This window comes from Lissotriton helveticus, chromosome 2_1 (genome assembly GCF_964261635.1).
Source record: "Lissotriton helveticus chromosome 2_1, aLisHel1.1, whole genome shotgun sequence".
Taxonomy (NCBI): domain Eukaryota; kingdom Metazoa; phylum Chordata; class Amphibia; order Caudata; family Salamandridae; genus Lissotriton; species Lissotriton helveticus.
The window spans coordinates 1,377,913,686-1,377,935,277 of NC_136059.1; the positions used below are offsets into that span (position 1 = coordinate 1,377,913,686).

The 21,592-nt window shown below is 44.8% G+C and overlaps 1 protein-coding gene across 1 annotated transcript in view; it reads left to right on the plus strand.

Annotated features, from left to right (window-relative positions):
• LOC144820256 (uncharacterized) overlaps positions 1-21,592 on the plus strand; it is a 47,681-nt gene that overhangs the window by 4,822 nt on the left and 21,267 nt on the right. The window contains exon 3 of the mRNA XM_078677846.1: positions 5,099-5,226. Coding sequence (XP_078533972.1) covers positions 5,099-5,226 — 128 coding nt within the window. The remainder of the gene's footprint in view (positions 1-5,098; positions 5,227-21,592) is intronic.

Here is a 21,592-nt window from a genome sequence, read left to right on the forward strand (position 1 = left end):
GGGCTTTAACACAGCATAACATTTGAGGAGTCTCATTATAAAAATGGAGAGTAACAGCTCTAGAATTTATCATGAGAGGCACTTTTATTACGTCTGCATAGTTATGGAAGCTTTGTTGGGAGTGCTAATTCTCTTTACATTTCCCTCCGTAGGCTTCCTCACGTGCAAGGTGTAGTTCAAGCAGTTAGATTTACATAGAAGTAGGATACAGGAAATAAGCAAACCTGAGCAAGACAGTCTGCCTTTCTCCCACAGAATGCTCCGAAATAAAATCAAGCACTCTATCAGATAAATTCAACACATTCAAGATGAATTTATGATCAGTTATCATGGGGGTCTCAACTGCACTTAGGAAACGCCACACAACTCCAACAGAACACATAAGACGGAACATGTTTCACAAACTCAACACAGACAAGATATGTAATTTAGCTGGCCAGCATGTGAGTTACAGTAGCCCTACTGATTACGAAACTCAGAGTTCCACAACATATCAAATAGAACACCACCCACATATTCAGCATGCCACACACTGCAGGCATGCAGTATGATGGCTATCATAGTAGCTCCTCCAACAGAAAACATTAGCATACATTGAACACAGATTCAGATACACTATACAACCAAAAGCACCAACATCACAAACACTGCACACTCAGCACATACACAGAAGCACATGCACAACTATACTTAGCTATTTGGAGAATGTATGCGCTGTTGGTGAACACATACAGCCTTAACCCTTAACTATCCAGTTCACCCAAAGTATGACCAGCCCACAATACCAATACCACATCTTTACTCCATAAAGCAAAGCAGAGGCTGATCTGCTTTGTTAACACTTGCATCACGTGGAAAGCCACCAGATTGCGGACAGCACCAAAGGACAAAGCCAAAGGCAAAATGTGCACTATGCAAATGCTCGAAATATAGTTTAACATGCAGATAAACTAAGCTGTCGCTGATACATTTGAATAAATATGAAATATGAGACGACCTATAGAGCAATGCTGCAAAATACCAAACATTTAGCTTTGTATCTCAATTTAGGTTTTGAGTTTAGAAAAGGTAAATTTATGAAATGTATGATGGGAAGCTTTTAAGTAGATCCTTAGAGTTGACCATCAACATTTATTAGAAGTGAGCAAATTATTCCACCATTATTTTGCTATATCATTTGGTCCCCTTTCCACATATATGTTTTCACCTTTTAGGCCTCGACCCATTTTTTTGGTACCTACTGGTGGTGGGTCAGGTTAAGCGGATATATTTTGTCAAGTGACCTGGTGTTCACTTCTTAGACAGGACCTACTGTCCCCCCACCTGACCTAATCGTTGCATTCTTCTTAATGAAATACTTGTCATTTGTCAACCTGGATATACAGGGCCCTCGGGGAGCCACACCTACCTGCACATTGTCTAATGCTGCTTTATCTCACTGCTCTTGTTTTCAGCATCTGTTACCCCTTACACTACTTAACTTCTGTTCTGACAATTTTGACTTGACGCTGCAGTTTAATCAAGTGCTGTTTCTGAAGGCCCGGATAAAGGGCGTTTCCATAGTCCAGTCTGGCCAATGCCAAAGTTGTTACCAATGTTGGGAATATAAGGTTTCACCTTCTGAATTAGTTTTAGAGTTAAATGTACCTGAGAGGCGACCTTGGTTTGATGTTGGAAGGTGAGACTGTCATTGAAGATGAAGCCTAGATATTTAGCTTTACGCACTGGGGTGGGAAGTATTCCCATAGCTGGGGGCCACCATTTCTGCGACTAAATGTTGGAGTCTGAGCCCAGCAGAAGCACCTCTGTTTTACTTCCATAAAGCTTTAGGCACTTTGCCCGCATCCAGTGATCCATGCAGGTCATACACTGATTAAAGCTGGCCGCCGTTTCTTTCAGATTGCCTGAGATGGATACTACAATCTGGGTATCATCGGAGTAGGACACTAGCGAGAAGCCAAACTGCCTGATGACGTCAGCTAGGGGGTGACATACTGATTGAACAGCTTAGGGCTTAAAGATGAGCCCTGTGGTACCCCACACACAAGAAAGTGAAAAAATGTTTTGAACAAGAATCATCAATCTGACCTACTGTTGCATATTGTTAAGGTAGGATTTGATTAAGCTTAGTGCTAAGCTTGACACTCCCAACTTCTGAAGCCTTAGAATGAGGATGTCATGGTTCACGGTGTCAAAGGCCGCTGAAAGATCCAAAAGGATCAAGGCAGCCTTTGCACCGGAAACCAGCATAGAGCGAAGCTCCTCTGCTGCCATGACCAAGGCCGTCTCCGTACCATGCCCTTGCCGGAAGCCGTATTGTGAAGAGTCCAGCAGATTTTCTGAGGAAACAAAGGCCGTAAGTTGGAGATTTATTATTTTTTCCAAAACTTTAGCTGGGAACGGAATCCTTGCTATGGGTCGATAATTATTGTGATCGCTGGTGTCTAGGTTTTTGCAGCAGGGGGGGGATGGAGACCTTCTTCCAAGCCTCTGGCAAAATGCTGGACATAAGGATCTCGTTGAAAATCAGACAGAGTTGCTCGCTGATCTCATCAGCTGCCTGTTGGAATATTTTAGGGGGGCAGGGGTCGGATGGAGCCCCTGCTTTCACCATTATGACTATCTGCGAAACATGTTCTACATTTGGGGGGATAAAAGCATTCAAGCCATGGCGGGATGTCACATAGGTGAAGAGGGTTGATTCACTTGAGGCTCATTGCCTTTTCCACTGAAGAAATCATAGATAGAAAGCACCTTGTCCCTAAAGGAATCTGCGAGTTGATTGCAGACAGTAACATTGCTATTCAGTGCTAGTGGGGTGGGAAGTGTCACTAATTCCTTTAAAGTTGAGAAAAGTAATTTACTTGAGTTGCCCGCCTGCTCAATTTATCAGAGAAATAGCTGCTTTTTTTCTCCAGAATCATCTTTTTATATTCGGTCAGTGACTGTGTATAAACCGTTTTTTTGGCTTTCGTATAGGTTTTTCTCCAGCGCCTTTCAGCTTGTCTGCATAGTTGCTTCTGGATGCGCAGTGAGTCACAGACCAAGGTTCTGATTTCTTCAACCATTTGCTAGTAAATGTTTTTTCTGGAGCTAAAATATTTACTGCGGTTGCTATCCAATTAGTAAAAATATTGGTGGATGTATTTACTTCGGGCATTAGTGTCGGTTTAGAGGCAGCTCATGTTAATTGCAGCTGCTGTGGGCTGATTTCCTTCCAATTTCTCCCTTTAAAAGTCCTAAGAGCAGAATGAGGACGAGTAAGATGATGGGACGAGGTAAGCACCAACCGAATGGCCTTATGATCAGAACATGGGATTGGCAACCTCTCCTGCACTTTCAATTGAGGATTAGATATGAATATTCCATCTAGGGTGTGTCCATCCTCGTGGGTAGGATGCTTGATCAGTTGTTCCATCAAGACACTGGCCATCAGCTCTAGAAGTGAGATTGTATATTGGTCATTTATATTTTCTAAATGGTAGTGGAAGTCACCTAAGATAGAAAATTCCTGAAAGTCAACATGAGACTCAATGATATGACCTTTTGTCTCTACAAGCTTGTAGAGCCCCTGGTGGTCTATACAGCAGTATGCCCTTAAATATATAGTTTTCACAGATGGTGATTCCAAATGAAAGCAGTTCACAATCAGGACCGCTTCCTGAAGTAGAGCTTTTCATCGACAAGGTGTCCTTGATAATAATTGCTATTTCCCCTCCCCGCTTATCCTGTCTGTCATTCCTGATTAATAAGTATCCTTGGAGAATGGCTAATGATAGCTCCGGATCAGATGTTCCATCTGCCCATGTCTCCGTGACAAATGCCATATCTATATTGTGAGCTTCATGCAGCTCGGCGAATTCAATGTTGTGTTTAATTAAAGAGAATGTATTCAGGAGTAGGCCCTGGAGGGACTTTTGCAAAGCTGTTTGTGGGTAAAGGACTTGATGCGAGTTAAAGCTGCATTTTGTTTTGGTAAAGAGGAACTTCATGTCACACAGAGGGCACACCTTAGGCTCTTTCAAAGGATCGAGTTGCGGACAGGAATCCTTCATCTGGGGGTTAAGACTTACAAGAGTATCTCTTGTTTATTTTAAACTTGGGCCAAAGATCAGTAGGGAACGGACAGGGGGGATGGCCCTGGGCCCGATCTAGGCGCGGATGGGCGCAGACGGGCTTGCCTTTGGTGTGCCAGCGGCGCGCCCTCTGTGCATCCGCTCTGGCATGCTGCTTAAATAGCAGTGAGTCAGGAGTCTCGCGCACACATCAGTTGTTTCCAACACAGAAGTACTAGTCAGGTATGTCCGGTCCCTTAGCCCTCCGCAATAAACGGCACAAACCACGGCAGAACGGGCGGGGAAGGAAGATTTCAACAGCTGCCACCCTGATTAGCAAGCTAAAACAAAGTGCCGGTAAGCATGTGAAATGAGGTACAAAAACCAATTACGATCCCAGCAGGTGGAGTAAAAGTCTACAATGAACACAAAGTGTAAATCTCAATGCGGTTTTTAAAAATAGCAGCAGGGCAAAATGATAGGTGACAAGACCTACCGCTGGTGTTCTCGCGTCCGCGCCGGCATGCCGCTTATATAGCAGTGAGACAGGCGTCTCGCGCACACATCAGCTGTTCCCAACCCACAAGTGCTAGTCAGGTATGTCTGGTCCTTTAGCCCTCCGCAACAAACGGCAAAAGCCACGGCAGAACGGGGCGGGGACGGAAGATCACAACAGCTGTCACCCTGATTAGCAAGCTAAAACGAAGCGCCTGTAAGTTTTGTGGAAAGAGGTACGAAAACCAATTATGATCCTAACAGTTGGAGTAAAAGTCTAAAATGAACACAAAGTGTCAATCTCAATGTGGCAAGACCTACCGCTGAATTCCAGATATAATCAATCTGTAAGAAAATAACATGAAACATAATTTGCACAAGCACCAATGCATCTTGGACAAGTGTCCTTTCTTTAGTATTTCATGCAAATTTAGCTGCAAGTTAAAAATATCTTGTGACACTTTTTTCTAAACTTCTAAAAAATGTCAAGTAATCTCTGTTTGGGCATTATTTGTACATGTGTCTGTTTCTCTGGGTTGTCATTACAGTTCGACTGATGGAATCTATCCGGCGCATGGACGTAAACATCCTAATGGCTTTTTTGCATACATCTGCTTCTGCAAATTCAAATGAGAACATCTTGTTATGTTGTAAAATCCTGGAACATCGAAAAAAGGTAACTGTGATTCTCCATTGCTTTACCGGGCATTCTAGGGAATAAGAGGCAATGTGCTTCATTTAAACATGTGGTTGTCTCATGGTATGATATATTATGTATGTGAGAATTTCAGAGTATTATATGATATGGCAGTAGAAGCCTTATCATGAAATACAGTCACAACAACTGTCTTGGGTCCAGTGAAGCTTGTTTGTATCACATTTGTTCAACCCTGGGTATCTGGGGCTTCGAGCAGCAAAGCTTGACAAAGGAACTTAGTGTAAATCATGTAAGAGCACCAAACAATGGAATAAGAAAGTCACACAAGAGATACAACAATACTTTATGAAAATAAAACATATTTGTATACATTTTTAGAATCCATGTTCATCAAATTTCATTGGAGGTTCCAGAGATATGTATTTTGAAAACAATAAAAAAAACTTTCAATACAACCACAAAACAGCAGTGGTCAACAAAAGTTTGTAAATTTTTTCAATGGTTAAAATAGTTAGTTTGTCAACTTCAGCCTGACTTAAGGTCACTTTGGGCAGTGACCTGGCCACCAGACCCTTTTTCAGTTTAGTTCCAGCCTTTAGAAAACAACCACCATAGAAAACAATGAAGTGGTTCCTATGCTGGGGATGCAGGCAGAAAAGATGTTCAAATATCATCCTGGAGCTGTGCAGTCGACAAGGGTGAGCTGTGGGTGATTCCTTGGTGCATGGGTCAGGTGGGGCAACTTTGGCCACTGCATGTGAGGTCCCATGGCATTCTCTTTGTGACAGTCGAAGGCAAGCAGCGGCTGGGCTACTGTGCTCCCGACACAGCAATCACTGCAAATATCCTTGGTAGAGGCTAGTGTCCCTCTAAGGCAAGAAATCCTTTGATAGCAGTCCTGGGTCCAGCAGACTCGAGTGCAACTTTTGGCTACATCGGAGATGTCTCTAGGAGCACCCAACAGCAGTCAGTGGTGATTCCTCTGAAGAGGATACTGCTTTGCCGGTTTCGGCTTTCTCAACTTTGGTATCCATGGTGCTGTTCCAGGGGGCCAACCAACTAACCCTTGGAGTCACTGCTTCAATCTGGCTCTGGGATCAATGTTTTCCAAAGCCGGGAGCCGCAGGCACAGTCCAAATTTTACTAGTCCAAAGTGCAGCAGGTGCAGTCCTTCCAACAGTGAATCCTCTCTTTGTGCTATTCCAAGGGCAGGAGGACAGTCTTTGTTGGGTTATTTTTCCAAATCCTATGTGTACTGAGGTTTAGCATGCCAGGGGTACCTATTTTATCATGGGAAAGTGCCTGGGGGGACAACGTGGTCACTATCCAATGGGCTTGTAGGCCCACTCCTTTTTTGAGACAAAGTTCAAGTTATGTGTGGCATTTCGCAATCCCAGTGTGCAATACTTTTGCTACTGTCAAGCCCACAGGAAAACAGGTTTGAGGACAGTGTTTTCCTCTCCGTCCCTGCCTCCAACTTGTCTGCAGGAACAAAAGTCATCCTGCTCGGGTGTGTTGTCACCCTTTAAAGGGGGCATTTCCTTTGAGCCTGCCTTTTGGGCTAACACCTCAGTTGGCCTTTCTGGGAGAGGAGGTGACACCTCAGTCTGCGGCAACTGCCTTTGTGCTTAAGCCTTGGAGTTGTTCACATGTCTCCCCAGGTGGGCAGAAAACTGTCTGTTGGCCCGGGCCTGCACAAAGCCACTGGACTATCTAGGACACAGAGTGTCAACTTTTTAAAAGCTGCCTAACTTTAACAGTGACATTAATTTCGATTTGGGCATCAAGTTGAATTTGATGTAAGGTAGTCCCATTCAGAAGTTAGCCGGACTAACTTTCCTCATCAAAACAACAATTTTAAGGGTTTTGCTGCTAAGGCTATATAAACTTATATGTCTTGCTTAACAATATACAGCTCCCTGCCATAGGGGTCTATATGGCTTCCTTAGGGGTGAATTACATATATCATTAAGGGAACGGGTGGCTTTGCCATTAATGGCAATGCCATAGTCAAACAAGCATTGTGAACACTACCCTTCTAGTATGCAGAGGGAGGCTGGGAGCCTTCTTGTCTTTTGTCACACTTTGCACCATATACTAGGGACTCACAAGTAAGTTAGTGCTTGCAAATTGGGGTCCTCCAATTCAAGAAATCTTTTATAATGGGTCAGTACACTGGCACTGGAGTCAGGTTAACAGGCCTAAGTGCACTGAGTCTAAAAAACAGCAACTAATACTCAAATAGGGTCAAGAACTGGGATGGGAACATGCAAAAAGCCCGTTTCCTGACAGTGTAGGGTTCTAGTGTGATGTTTTTGGGCCCTAGGGTACTGCAAATGACTATGTGGTGTGAAGTAGAGTTGTATAAGGTTAGGTTGTCTTGGTTTGTAGTCCAAAGTTTTGCTATAGTGTACAGAATAAATAAGTTAGTGTGGTGTTGCAGTGTTATATCAGATTTTTGTGCAGTGTACTATAGTCTTGTGTAGTTTGTCAGTGTCATGCTGTGCTGTAGGGCAGCTATGTGTGTTTTGTGGTGTTATCTTGTAGTATGATGCAGAGATGTATTGTAATGCATTACATCGCTGTGCTGTGTTGCAAGTGCCTGGAATGACAGATTTTCATCTAAAGCATCCATTAAGTATACATATTGATATCGTACTCCATGGATGAGTCATTAGAAAAAACAGTATTGTAACCTTTGTTTGAACATTTCAACTCTGTTCAGTCAGAGACTGTGGGAGAAAATGGTAGACACTAACCTCTCACCGAAACATGTCATGGCAAATTCTTTCTTGGAGTGAAATAAGAACAGTTACACTGCTAGTTCGCTGTAAAAATACTTCAGATCTTGGGGTCTACAACCTAGAACCAGAAAGACTGGATCATGCCAGGTATTCAAGATAGCCCTGTAAAACAAATGTACATAACCTCATCGAAATGATGATCATTTAAACACTCTGGTTAATCCAGAAATGTAACCAGAATCTTGCTTTGAGGGACTTATTGTGAAATACTGTGATCCTGATTACAGCAAACCTGTGAATGGAAAGCTCTCATGTCAGCTACTTTTGTCCTTACAATATTATGTTGAGTGTCATCTAAAGGATCCGTTTGTGAGACGTAAGAATGCCTGCCTAGTTTCTACTCTGGATAGGGATAATTGAGAAAAATGTGGCACAAGGAAAAGGTCAATAATTACAGGTCAAAAAAGACTATCATCCCTATTCACAAAAGTAGAAATACCGGCAAACGTGCACATTTACTCTTAGACTTTGTAGTAACTTTACTGCTTTTGGCTATTCACCGTTTTCACATGTAAAGTTACAACACAGTGGAAATGTGCATATCCTCGATCCCTGAAACTAGAGGGTGGAGGCAAATTTATAAGTGACTAGTTGCCACTGGTAACGTTTCACACTTATTTCACCAGGGCAGAGTTCTCCCTATGGTGTAGTATTGGGGATTTTTAATCTTTAAAATAAGTTAATGAAAATATTTTAATGTATGTTATATTTTTTTTAAACCTAAAAAAATTGAAAATAAATTCTACAGCAATACTATCTTGAAAGTATGTAAAATATTTCCTGTAAATATAATAAGCTAATATAAAATTATTTATTTAAATATGTATTTAAAAAATCAACCAGAAAGTAAAATGTATATTTTATTTAATCTGAATTAAAAATTACTAATTGTTTGTTGTTAAATGTATTTAAATTATAATAACTGTAATTCGTTTATGCCAGTGCGCATTCACGTGTACCCCCGCTGCATCAAGTTGGTCTGGACTATCTGGCAAGCTCGTCTGAGCATCTGTTCTTGTATTGCGTTGGCAATAAGCTCCAGAACCCACCACGAAGCTTGGAGAAGACAGCGGCAGGGGATATTGCATCCTCTATTCGGGTAACCAGGTTCCTGTGTTCACCCCCGCTAAGGATTCTAAGCAGAAGGGTAGCAGCGGCAAAGAAGGGAGACTCGAGGGGGCATGGAGTTGTTGCATCTGGCTTACCTCCCATCGGATTCTTTCAGCTGTGCCTCCCACGGACACTCTCGCTGGTAATGTCACCCCATTTGATTTGTATCCAGTCCTGCTATGCTGAACATTGGGGCATTATGGGACATGCAGTTCCACCACACGGGGCTGCATTTGGATATGGACTACATTGAGGGGGCGGAGCATAGAGGACAAAACAACAGAGTGGAAGGACTGTATTTACCACGCAGCGCTAGGAGCAGTTGGAGAGGGGCGCTGAGGAAGGCCAATGTCGCCGAAATGCATCCGCCTGAGCCAGCTGCTTAATAAAGTGCTCCTGATTGTCTCCCTTGGGTCACGGTCTTTTTCTTTGGAGGAAGTCATGTTTCAGACATTCATGCGCGTACGCCAGTGCGCATTCACGTGTACCCCCGCTGCATCAAGTTGGTCTGGACTATCTGGCAAGCTCGTCTGAGCATCTGTTCTTGTATTGCGTTGGCAATAAGCTCCAGAACCCACCACGAAGCTTGGAGAAGACAGCGGCAGGGGATATTGCATCCTCTATTCGGGTAACCAGGTTCCTGTGTTCACCCCCGCTAAGGATTCTAAGCAGAAGGGTAGCAGCGGCAAAGAAGGGAGACTCGAGGGGGCATGGAGTTGTTGCATCTGGCTTACCTCCCATCGGATTCTTTCAGCTGTGCCTCCCACGGACACTCTCGCTGGTAATGTCACCCCATTTGATTTGTATCCAGTCCCGCTATGCTGAACATTGGGGCATTATGGGACATGCAGTTCCACCACACGGGGCTGCATTTGGATATGGACTACATTGAGGGGGCGGAGCATAGAGGACAAAACAACAGAGTGGAAGGACTGTATTTACCACGCAGCGCTAGGAGCAGTTGGAGAGGGGCACTGAGGAAGGCCAATGTCGCCGAAATGCATCCGCCTGAGCCAGCTGCTTAATAAAGTGCTCCTGATTGTCTCCCTTGGGTCACGGTCTTTTTCTTTGGAGGAAGTCATGTTTCAGACATTCATGCGCGTACGCCAGTGCGCATTCACGTGTACCCCCGCTGCATCAAGTTGGTCTGGACTATGTGGCAAGCTCGTCTGAGCATCTGTTCTTGTATTGCGTTGGCAATAAGCTCCAGAACCCACCACGAAGCTTGGAGAAGACAGCGGCAGGGGATATTGCATCCTCTATTCGGGTAACCAGGTTCCTGTGTTCACCCCCGCTAAGGATTCTAAGCAGAAGGGTAGCAGCGGCAAAGAAGGGAGACTCGAGGGGGCATGGAGTTGTTGCATCTGGCTTACCTCTCATCGGATTCTTTCAGCTGTGCCTCCCACGGACACTCTCGCTGGTAATGTCACCCCATTTGATTTGTATCCAGTCCCGCTATGCTGAACATTGGGGCATTATGGGACATGCAGTTCCACCACACGGGGCTGCATTTGGATATGGACTACATTGAGGGGGCGGAGCATAGAGGACAAAACAACAGAGTGGAAGGACTGTATTTACCACGCAGCGCTAGGAGCAGTTGGAGAGGGGCTCTGAGGAAGGCCAATGTCGCCGAAATGCATCCGCCTGAGCCAGCTGCTTAATAAAGTGCTCCTGATTGTCTCCCTTGGGTCACGGTCTTTTTCTTTGGAGGAAGTCATGTTTCATATATATCTATATATATATATATATATATATATATATATATATATATATATATATACATACACGTTTCCCACCAGTTCCTGTGACCCATTTCATTCAACAACCAAAAAAGCAACTGGAACACTCCCGGGGCTTTCAACATAACTTTATTGTCCACATACGCGTTTCAGCAATCAGCCTTCATCAGTGTGGCAAAAGTAAATGTTCGACATAGGCAGAACCATGAGAATGTAAGCAAAGGGACACGCTGGAGACGGTAGGCATTGTAGCAGGCATTGTAGCAGCGCTCTGCTTCATGTTTTAACTCGTTTTCACATTGTGTGCTGTTTTTAAAACTTTCATTTGCATTTCCAAGTAAAAGCCTACCAGTATCTTTCCCCGCTTCCACCTAGTCACCGCACCGTTCCACCACGGCTTGTGCCGATTGTGTGGAGGGCTTACCTGACCTTTGGCACAGCCCCCGAGGGCGTAACTCTACCGCCAGAGGCAGGACCTGTGCCTTTTTAGGCTCAGACACTATCCCCGCGCAGCGGACACACGCGGCGGGCCAACGGCGGGTCGCCGAAGGCTCGCCAAAGGCGAGCCCGTCTGCGCCTGTCCGCGCTGGTCCGTCGCCTGTTGCCACGACCCCTGGACGCCTGACTAGTGATGGCGCCCTATGCTAGAGCTGAGCTGTTTGCTCTTAGACCTCAGACTGACTGTTCGGCGCATGTGTGTCACCCTGGTTCCCCTACCATACACTGCAACCACTGCGGCTTTAATGCTTCTGAGGCCTGCTCTTCTCTATCTCCCTCAGCCTCAGCGCCCATTCTTTTCTCTAAACTACATATACTGAGCCTCAATTGCTGGTCCCTGGTAAAGCACCACGAGGACGTCCATGAGCTTCTCTTAGATGAAAGCCCTGATGTTCTGTTTCTGACAGAAACATGGCTACCTGAGGACTCTGCGGCCATTTTAGCTCTGGCTCTTCCCCCAGGCTACCTTATATGTGTCCAAAATAGACCCATTGGTAGAGGTGGTGGATTAGTGGTGATCTACAAGTCCAAATACATTTGCACCCTCAAGGCCATGAGCATAGTCAGTAGCGAATGTGCGCTATTTAAGCTAAAGTTATCTGACACCTTCACTCTCACAGGGCTCCTCATATACCACCCCCCAGGACCAGCGAGTGCATTCCAAGAGTCGCTATTATCAACCATTTCGTTACTAGCGCTTCAATCAGCCAATTTTAGTGTTTTTGATGATTTCAACCTTCACCTTGAGCGGCAAGACTCCCCCACTATATCAAAGTTTCTTGGTGACTTGGAAGCATGCCAGCTTCATCAACTAATTGTGGGACCCTCTCATCAGGCAGGTCATCTCCTCGATCCAGTTTTTACCAACATAGAGGATGTTGCAGCTGAATCCCCCAGTCCCCTTAGCTGGACTGACCACTTTCTGGTCTCGGTTTCAGTTAAGATCCCATCTATTGGTAGGGAGTCTCTTCCTCCCTCCCTACAAAGGCGCCCATGGAACAGCCTAGATAAAGCCCAGTTTGAAGCCAGGCTTAACCACTCCCGCCCGGTTTGGTCGGGTAACATGGAAGAAGCAGACTTTGCTTATAGAGAGTGGATAAATAATTCTTTAGACCATTTTATCCCTATGAAACGCTCAAGACCTAGACGAGATCAGTCCCACCTCTGGTACTCGGAGACTCTCGCTGAAACGAAAAAACATTGCAAGCTGCTAGAGCATATCTGGAGACGATCCTATGACCCCCTGGCCAAAACTAAGTTTAGAACGGCCACTAAAGCTTACCGAAAACTTATAAAGAAAACCAAAGCCACCTACTATACAAACCTGATTACCTTGAGCACTAATCGCTCCAAAACGATCTTTTCCTTGGTGAAAGATATGACCAAAGCCCCGGTAGGCACAGGCAACCTGATAGCGTCAGATGCACAGTGTGAAGAACTATCGCGTTTCTTTATTAATAAAGTCAAAGGGATATACGACTTATTACAACTGGATAACTCACCAGGGCTCCCCGATCCTGTTAGAGACAGTCTTGATCCCCCCTACTCCCTCCTGACCCTTCCACCCATAGAACAGCAAGGGATGGAACACTTAGCCCTTAGAGTTAAGTCAGGATCCCCGGACGATCCTATCAAACCGGAACTGTTTAGATCACTTCATGACTCTGTCCTGCTGGAAGGGCGAGAGCTGATTAATCGATCTTTACAGCAAGCCGCCGTTCCTAAATCCTGGAAACATGCCAAAGTACTACCCCTCTTGAAAAAACCTACTCTGGATCCTGCAAGGCCAGACAGCTTCCGACCTATTTCGCTGCTCCCATATCTTGCGAAAGTGGCGGAAGCCTATGTCAATTCCATTCTGACTGCCTACTTGGAGTCCAATGGGATTCTTGATGAGTCCCAGAATGGCTTCCGCGCCAATAATAGTACGGAGTCTGCCCTGATAACAGTTACAGAACATCTAAGGGCCTCCCTGGACACGGGTGCAACCTCTATCCTGGTTCTGCTGGATTTGAGTGCGGCCTTTGACACGGTCTCCCACAAGATACTTCTGGAGCGACTGTGGGAGATCGGAGTCAGGGAAACGGCCCTGGATTGGTTTGCGTCATTTCTATCTGCCGCTCCTTCCAGGTGCATGCCCCGCCGTACTCATCCAGCAGGCTCCCTCTTGAATGCGGGGCGCCCCAGGGGTCTGCGCTCAGCCCTACATTGTTCAATGTGTACGTCCGCCCCCTGGCCGTGATGGCTCGGGAACGTAAGATCCAGTTAACATCATATGCGGACGACACACAACTTATTTTCAACTTTGCTAATAACAATGTAGGGGACCAAACTAAATTCCAAGAAGACATTCTGGCGATTTCAAGGTGGCTATCTAACAACTATCTGCAGTTAAATGCCTCTAAAACAGAGGTACTCCTGATTGGCAATGGCACGCAGACTTGGGATGAGCACTGGTGGCCTCCTGCGCTGGGACCAGCACCTATACCCAAGGAGTCAGTAAAAAATCAGGGGGTGTTACTTGATAATTCACTCAACTTAGAGTCTCATGCCAAAAAAGTGGCAGGCACCTGCTACAGTCGTCTCCGCTCTCTTAAACCCATATTGGGTTTTTTTTAGCCTCCTATTCGCCAGATCATAGTCCAGGCATCAGTTCTATCTCACCTGGACTATTGTAATGCCCTCATGCTAGGCTCCAACATGACTACAATAAACAGGCTGCAAAGAGCACAGAACGCTGCTGCCCGCGTTCTATTTGCCCTTCCCAAAACCTGCCACACGTCCCCCATCCTCAAACAATTACATTGGCTCCCAATACAACAGCGCATTCAATTTAAAACCCTCTGCCTTACCCACAAAATCCTGTATAAACCTGGCCCCCAAATTCTGCAGGGACTGTGCTCTTTTTATACTCCCACGCGTGCACTTCGCTCAGCGGACCTTTCTCTAGCTTGTACAGTCAGGATTCGGAGGAGTAGAGCCGGTGGCCGCTCCTTCAGGTATTTGGCCCCTAAGCACTGGAATTCTATTCCTTCTAAAGCTCGGGCCACTTCAAACCACATGCAATTCCGAAAACTTATAAAAACTTGGCTGTTTGCATCCATCTAGCACTTCCTCTGCTGCACTAGCCTCTGGCATGTCCGTAAGCGCTGGGACGCCCCGTCGCTGGGGTAGCCATGCGCTATACAAGATAACATAACATAACATTTAATGTCACAATTGACTATTTTCTATCCAATCGGGAGACAGCAGTAGAGCCAGTAGGCAGATGGTGAGCCAACATCTCCGTTTGTTATTTTAAGGACTCTGTGACTTGTATGCCCAATGGAAAATTTGAGATGTCATCAGTGATGTCACTGAGCATGTCACAAGGGATGTAATATGTGACGTCATCAGCAGTGCATTGCATGGGCACAAGTTAAAGTTAGGTCTACTGACTATTTCTATGGTTTTGTACGAGTGAAATCTCCAACTAACTATAACGTCCCTGAAACCTATGTTTTTTTCAGTGTGGGGTCCAACTAGTACATCCAGTAAGTGCCACAGTGGAGCTTGCCTCTGATTGGCTGCCAACACTTGTAACCAGGAAATGTTGACAGCCATCTTGTCACTTGGTATGAGGAGAAAGAAAAACGATTAAAAAAGAAGAAAAGGTGGCAGGGTAAAAGCACCCTGACCGCATAGGCCTGATCAGAGGGCCCTACAGGGCAAAAAGAGCATTTTTTGGGGGGGCTGGATTTTCACACCCAGCGTGACTCCGGCAGAAAATATTTTTAAAAAGAATGAAGCGCGGGAGCCTCATGTATGTGGGGCTCCAGAAGGTGGCAGACCAAAGGGTCCATTAAGGGAACCATTGACTCCCATGCGTGCCACAGGATTAGGATATAAGAGCATGACCAAGGAGATGAGCGCGGTAGGGATTCCCAGTTTGATCAGAGCTTCTTTCAAGAAGGGCCACTCCAAGGGATCAAACGTCTTTTCGGCATCCGTTAGGGTAACTAAAGCAGGTGTTTGGCAGGAGATTCTGTTGACCACTGCAAAGAGATGTGGGTGACATGTTGTTTGAAAGCTTTATAGAAAGCTCTCGTAAGGCCATCAAGGCCAGGGCCATTGGACCTGTCTAAAAATTGTCATTGGCCATCAGTGGGCCAGACCTATGGCGATTCCCACCAAGTATTATGGGATCTCTGGTGCATTGTCAGGCATGCAGGATGTATAAAGGAGTTCATAGAATTCCTTTATATAATAGAATTGGAACTCTGCCAGAACATCTTCGCCAGCAAAAACAGAGGACTCAGAGACGTGCGCAATTCATCGACATAACTACCTAGGCGATTAGGGTGGATTATCCGCACAAGAGTGCGGTCGGGTTCGCCCCCTCACCATAGCACGGAGCCCTAGTGTGTTTCCCTAGATATGCGATTTCCCTATCAGCCAGATCGCGAAATTCAGTCAACAATACTAAACGTCAATGGAGTTGGAGGTTTAAAAGCATTGCGGTTGGGAGAGGATATCTCATAGGATACTCAGATGCTTGGATATGCACACCCCACGGATATATGCTTTAAAGGCCTTTCAGAGGGTTGCCTGTTTGGAGACCATGCCCGAGTTCATTGCGAAGTAGAGGACGATGGAATGAAGGAGTTCGCTACAGAACACAGGATCATGTAGAGCCTAGTGATGGATACTCAAGGTGCGCTCTGACCTACATCCATAGGGGACCTGTAGGGTTAAGAGAACAGGGCTAGGATCTGATAGAGTTTGCGGTAGAAGTTTTACCTTTGTAGTCCAGAGTGAAACATTAGCAGACAAGAACCAATAATTCAGCCATGTCAAAATATCATGTGGGGCAGAGTAAAAGGTATAACCAGGTGTGGATGGCTGTTAAGCACATCAGCTATCCTGTAGAGCATAAGCCTCTGCAATATAAGGTGGAGTACTTCCCATGATTGGGGATAACCACTCAGCTGGGTACTAGAGTCAATGCTAGTGTATGTACCATGTTGAAATCCCCACCCAGAAGAGCAAAGTTGGCATCTGCATGTCCCATATGGGCATAAAACTCCTGAAAGAATTGTGGATACTCAGTGTTCGGGGCGTATATGTTGACTAATAGAACTCGTTTGTCAGTGAGGCTGCCTTGTCTAACCCAGGGTGGTGTGGAGTGCAAAAAAACGATGGATTTAGGCCCAGATCCTTGTACTGGGGTGAATGTATGACATTGTTCTACATTCTGTCCATCAACTGTGTTTTTTGCAATTTTTACCCCGAGTGGGCTGGGTATGCTCAGACGTGAGTCCCAGGCTCTCCACACGACTGGAGTCAAGCTATCCAGGCTGATGAAGGCTGATAGCCAGAAACCGGTCCTTGGATGCTTGATTCCGGTCTGGGAAAGACATGGCTTGGTAGTTCGGACTGGACTGTTCCCATGAGGCACAGGGTCAGAGCTGATTTGCATATAGCCAGTGTCTAACCCAGGGTGGTGTGGAGTGCAAAAAAACGATGGATTTAGGCCCAGATCCTTGTACTAGGGTGAATGTATGACATTGTTCTACATTCTGTCCATCAACTGTGTTTTTTGCAATTTTCACCCCGAGTGGGCTGGGTATGCTCAGACGTGAGTCCCAGGCTCTCCACACCACTGGAGTCAAGCTATCCAGGCTGATGAAGGCTGATAGCCAGAAACCGGTCCTTGGATGCTTGATTCCGGTCTGGGAAAGACATGGCTTGGTAGTTCGGACTGGACTGTTCCCATGAGGCACAGGGCAGAGCTGATTTGCATATAGCCAGTGTCTAACCCAGGGTGGTGTGGAGTGCAAAAAAACGATGGATTTAGGCCCAGATCCTTGTACTGGGGTGAATGTATGACATTGTTCTACATTCTGTCCCTCAACTGTGTTTTTTGCAATTTTGTAGGATTAAATAGCATCCATTTGGGTCCGAGTGACATTTATAGAGGGAATAGGGGCTACTTTTATGCATGAGGGGGCAGAATCCACAGGAATAGGAGCCATGACAGGAGAAATAGCGGGGGGGGGGCCCAAGTAGTCGCATATGATTGGGCGCCATTGGGTAGGAGACGTGTTTCCTGAAGGAAGGCGATGTCGCGACAGATATGAGAGGACTTGTTTGCCTTTACGTGGATTATTGATGCCACATATCTTTCATGTAAGGGTGTGATGTATTCCTATAGGTTCTGTATCGATCCCCCTATTCCTGACCCTATTCTGGTTAACAAACTAACAAGTTAACTAGCAGCCATCCCATGAGGCAGAAAACCCCCATGATGCAGGAACCGTTATCTGATAAAGCCACACTACGGCACAGGAACGTGTTATCTGATTAGGTCATAACGCTTGCCATCTAATTAGACAAGCGATATTCCTCCGGCCCCTGATAAGGCATACGGAGTTCTCAAAACAAATCAAACCTATGACAACCTGGGAAAAACCCTGCGGCCATTGTTTTGATTTCACCGAGAACTTCAGCAAAAGAATGTGCTAACGACCTGGTCGTATGACATCTTTATTGACGTATCTATGTCCATCCTTACGTCAATCTCGGCACCGTAAAGTTATAAATATTACCGATATTGCCCTATGCAAACACACGCGGTGGTGACGAGAACGGAGCAGCCAGACTTGCCGAAGCCCAGAGCAGAGCAGACCCCGCTGGCGCAGCCCCGCCTTCTTGACGCGCTGAGAACGAGCAGCTGCCTATTTCTCCTGACGAGAAATCCAGCTCCGGCGCTTCCGGGTAGCCCTCGCAGGCAGCCTGGAATATCGAGACCAGAGACGAGAGATACCATCCCTCATTCATCCTAAGATTCCAGGTACAGAACTGAATAACCCCTCGCAGAGAATTCTTTAGTCAGTCACTTGGCAAAAACAAACTTAACTTAAACTGTAACTTTCTATACCCGCCCACGTATTAGGCTTAGGTCAGGTACACGGGGTAGGCGTAGTTCGAAACACCAGTTGAGTACGATTAGTCAAATGTATATGTGTATGTATCTATTTTATTCATTTCAAACCTTCATATGGCTTAGAAACCATATCAATGTTTTTACAGTATTATTTTATACTTCTGCTTTTAATGTATGCACTTTACTTAACTATAAGTATTGCAATAATATCGATCCATTTCTCTTGTATGAGAAAAGAGACTGATCAATAAATAACATCTTTTATTGAACACGCCCGTCTCTTCCTTTTCTCTACAATCTGATGAGACTAAGAATGCACGTACTGACTGAGTAAAATAAATTGCCTTTTGTTCACACGACTCTCGAGATACACTCTTGATTAGGGGAGAGCAAAGTTGTCATGTTCTATGGTTGTCAGAAACTAAATCCCTTCTTGTCTATCCAGGGAGGTTCAATTCCTTCTTGCCTATTCGAGAAAGTTTCTAGTGAACTCTGAGCTAGCTGGCAAACCCAAAACTTTAAGTCTAATATCGACAGTAGTAGACCTAGTTAACGTCTGGTCTAGGCCTATACTATTGAAGGTATTATTCCAATGCGCAGAGCCTATTGGGATAATAGGAACTACACTACATGGCGCCCAACGCGTTTGGAAGGGCGATAAAACTAACGTAAGACATTTAGAGTAACTCAGTCGTGCTTTCTCACTCAGACCCCTTTTTTCCCATAATACTCCAAAGACGTCTGGAGTGGGTAAAAGGTAATATCCGCCAAACCTCGCAGGAGGGAACTCCTATGTATGGTACTTGGTTTAGTCAACGTTGAAGGATACACCGTTCCAAAATATTGTGCATCTAATCTTTGTTTCCATAAGAAACCTGATCTGCAAACAAACAAAATAAGCTTCCTGTCGGTAAAATGGTAGACAGTGAGGATGAAAGAGAGGCAGTTAGATTAGCAGCTGAAATAGTAGCAGCTGATACTGCTATACAAGAAGATGACCAGGATATAATACTCATCCCGGTCATCAAAAGGAAATCTATAACCTTAAAACTTATAGAAAATGGACTGACACCTAGAGGTGGTACAGTCATATTCGTAATTGAGGCACACGAATATCGGCAGACAGAGGTATACTATTCATGGATCCATTTTCCAGCAGCAAATGCTGTAACAAAGTACTTCCACTATTACAAAATACAGGAACCTCCTGAAATGTACACTCCTTTCGAGGAGGTGGAAGTACCACTTAAATTTCAAGAGCACCTGCTCTTATTTAATGGCGCCCTAAAACATAATAATCACATCACCAGGCTCGGTCCTTTAGGTAGACCAGGAGCAACGTGGCCGGTCCTAGCCGGATACACACCACATCCAGAGTTCGAAAGAATGCCTGCAGCAGATCTTTTAGTACAACTAAAACAATTAATAAAAATACATAGACAATTAGTCCAGTATGTGATGCGGACTTCAACAATTCAGCCAGCAATTAAAATTCCACAGCTGACCCCTCACCAGGGGAACACAAATAAAATTACACCACAGAACATACAATCCTGCCTAGGTAAAGTACCAGCTAAACGGGAACAAATACCATTCTGGTTAGCACAAAAAATCACCCAGATAGAGGCTGTGTTTCCAGACACCACCCCGTTAGAAAAACACAGGATTCTGACTATCTGTCTTCCAATGGGAATCGCACCACACGTGGAGGACTGTGACACTTGGGGTACAGTCTTTGCTTCCATCTACACAAAAACGCACGGTGTTCCATCCATTTCGGTAATACCAGATGTGCTAAAACAAATTCAAGACGAATACGGTCCAGAACCCGCTTTAACTCTTGGTATGAAATTACTAAAAAACTTCAAGCAGGTCTCGGCTATATTATTAGCCAACATAAAGGGAGAAGCAGCAAACGTGGCGATCCACCAGAGGTTAAAAGAGACAGATATAGCAGACCAACCAGCTGAAATTGCCAGAATCATAGAAAAATCCTATGAGGAACTAGGCAGAGATAGTTTAGGTGGAATACCAGTAAAACCACAACTAATTGAAAGTCCTGACAAAATATTTTTTAATAATAATTCAACATCACAGAAAAAGAGCTGGGATGGAAACAAACAATCCAATCCTAAAGAAAAGAAATTCCAGTCCAGAGGAAGGTCTCCTAGGCGAAGAGAAAAATCTCCGAACCAAAGACACAGGTCACCCCAGAGTGACCCCTCTGGGAAAAGATATAACCTTAGAAATAGGGATAATATAAAGAAGCCTGATAGATATCAAGACATTGATACACGTCCCTCTCAATCTTTTCAGACTTCCTCGCAGAAGTCGGAAAGAAGAGGACGATCAGAACAAAGAGAAGAGCACGCCAAGTCCAAAGACAAGGAACCTGCTCATCTAAAAAAGAAAATACAATTTCCAAAAAAGAAGGTAGCCAGTATCAAGGTAGTTAACAATGCCGAGAATACTGAGGACACAACTGAAAAACGGAGAATGGGCTCAGACAATGCTAGACAGCGCAGCAGAAGTGAGCATAGCTCGCAAAGTCCTTATGAATCATCTGGAGACAGTGGACACGAATGAATATCTTCAAGTGGAAACTGCAGACACCAGAGTTAGCAAACCTCACAAAATATATGAAATAACATTACGTATAGAAGGGGATAAGACTAGAAAAATAAGGGGACTATTTTGGGATAATCTCTCCAAGGGCTATGACATCCTTCTAGCTGAAAAAGACTGGCCACCAGAGTTTGTCAGGGAGTGCCCTCATGGCGAAGAAATAATTATGCCTGCCTTCTCAAATCACATCCCAATTCATAAAAAATACACACTTGCTAGAAAGTGGGCAGTAGCTCTAGCTCCTGCTTTATATAAAAATCATGTGGGATGGGATGAGGACTCTCCTCCTCACAAAATCCAGTTAAAATCACAACCTACTGCACAAAGGCAGTACCCAATTAAGCAAGAAGCTAAAAAACAGGTAAAAGAAATTCTAGATCAGCTAGAATACCAGGGGGTGATTGAAACTTGCACCTCACAAATGAACAACCCTTTGTTTCTGGTCTCCAAACCAGACAATTCATATCGTCTAGTCTTGGATTACCGACACCTTAACTCATGTTGCAAAACTTTTACAGTGCAAAACTCGCATAGTGCTGCACTAATGAATAACATAGTGCGCAAAAAATACAAAACAACATTAGACATCTCTAATGGATTCTTTTGTCAAAACATAGCACCAGAGAGCAGATATTTGTCTGCGTTCTCAATAAATGGCACTCAAAAACAATTCTGTCGGT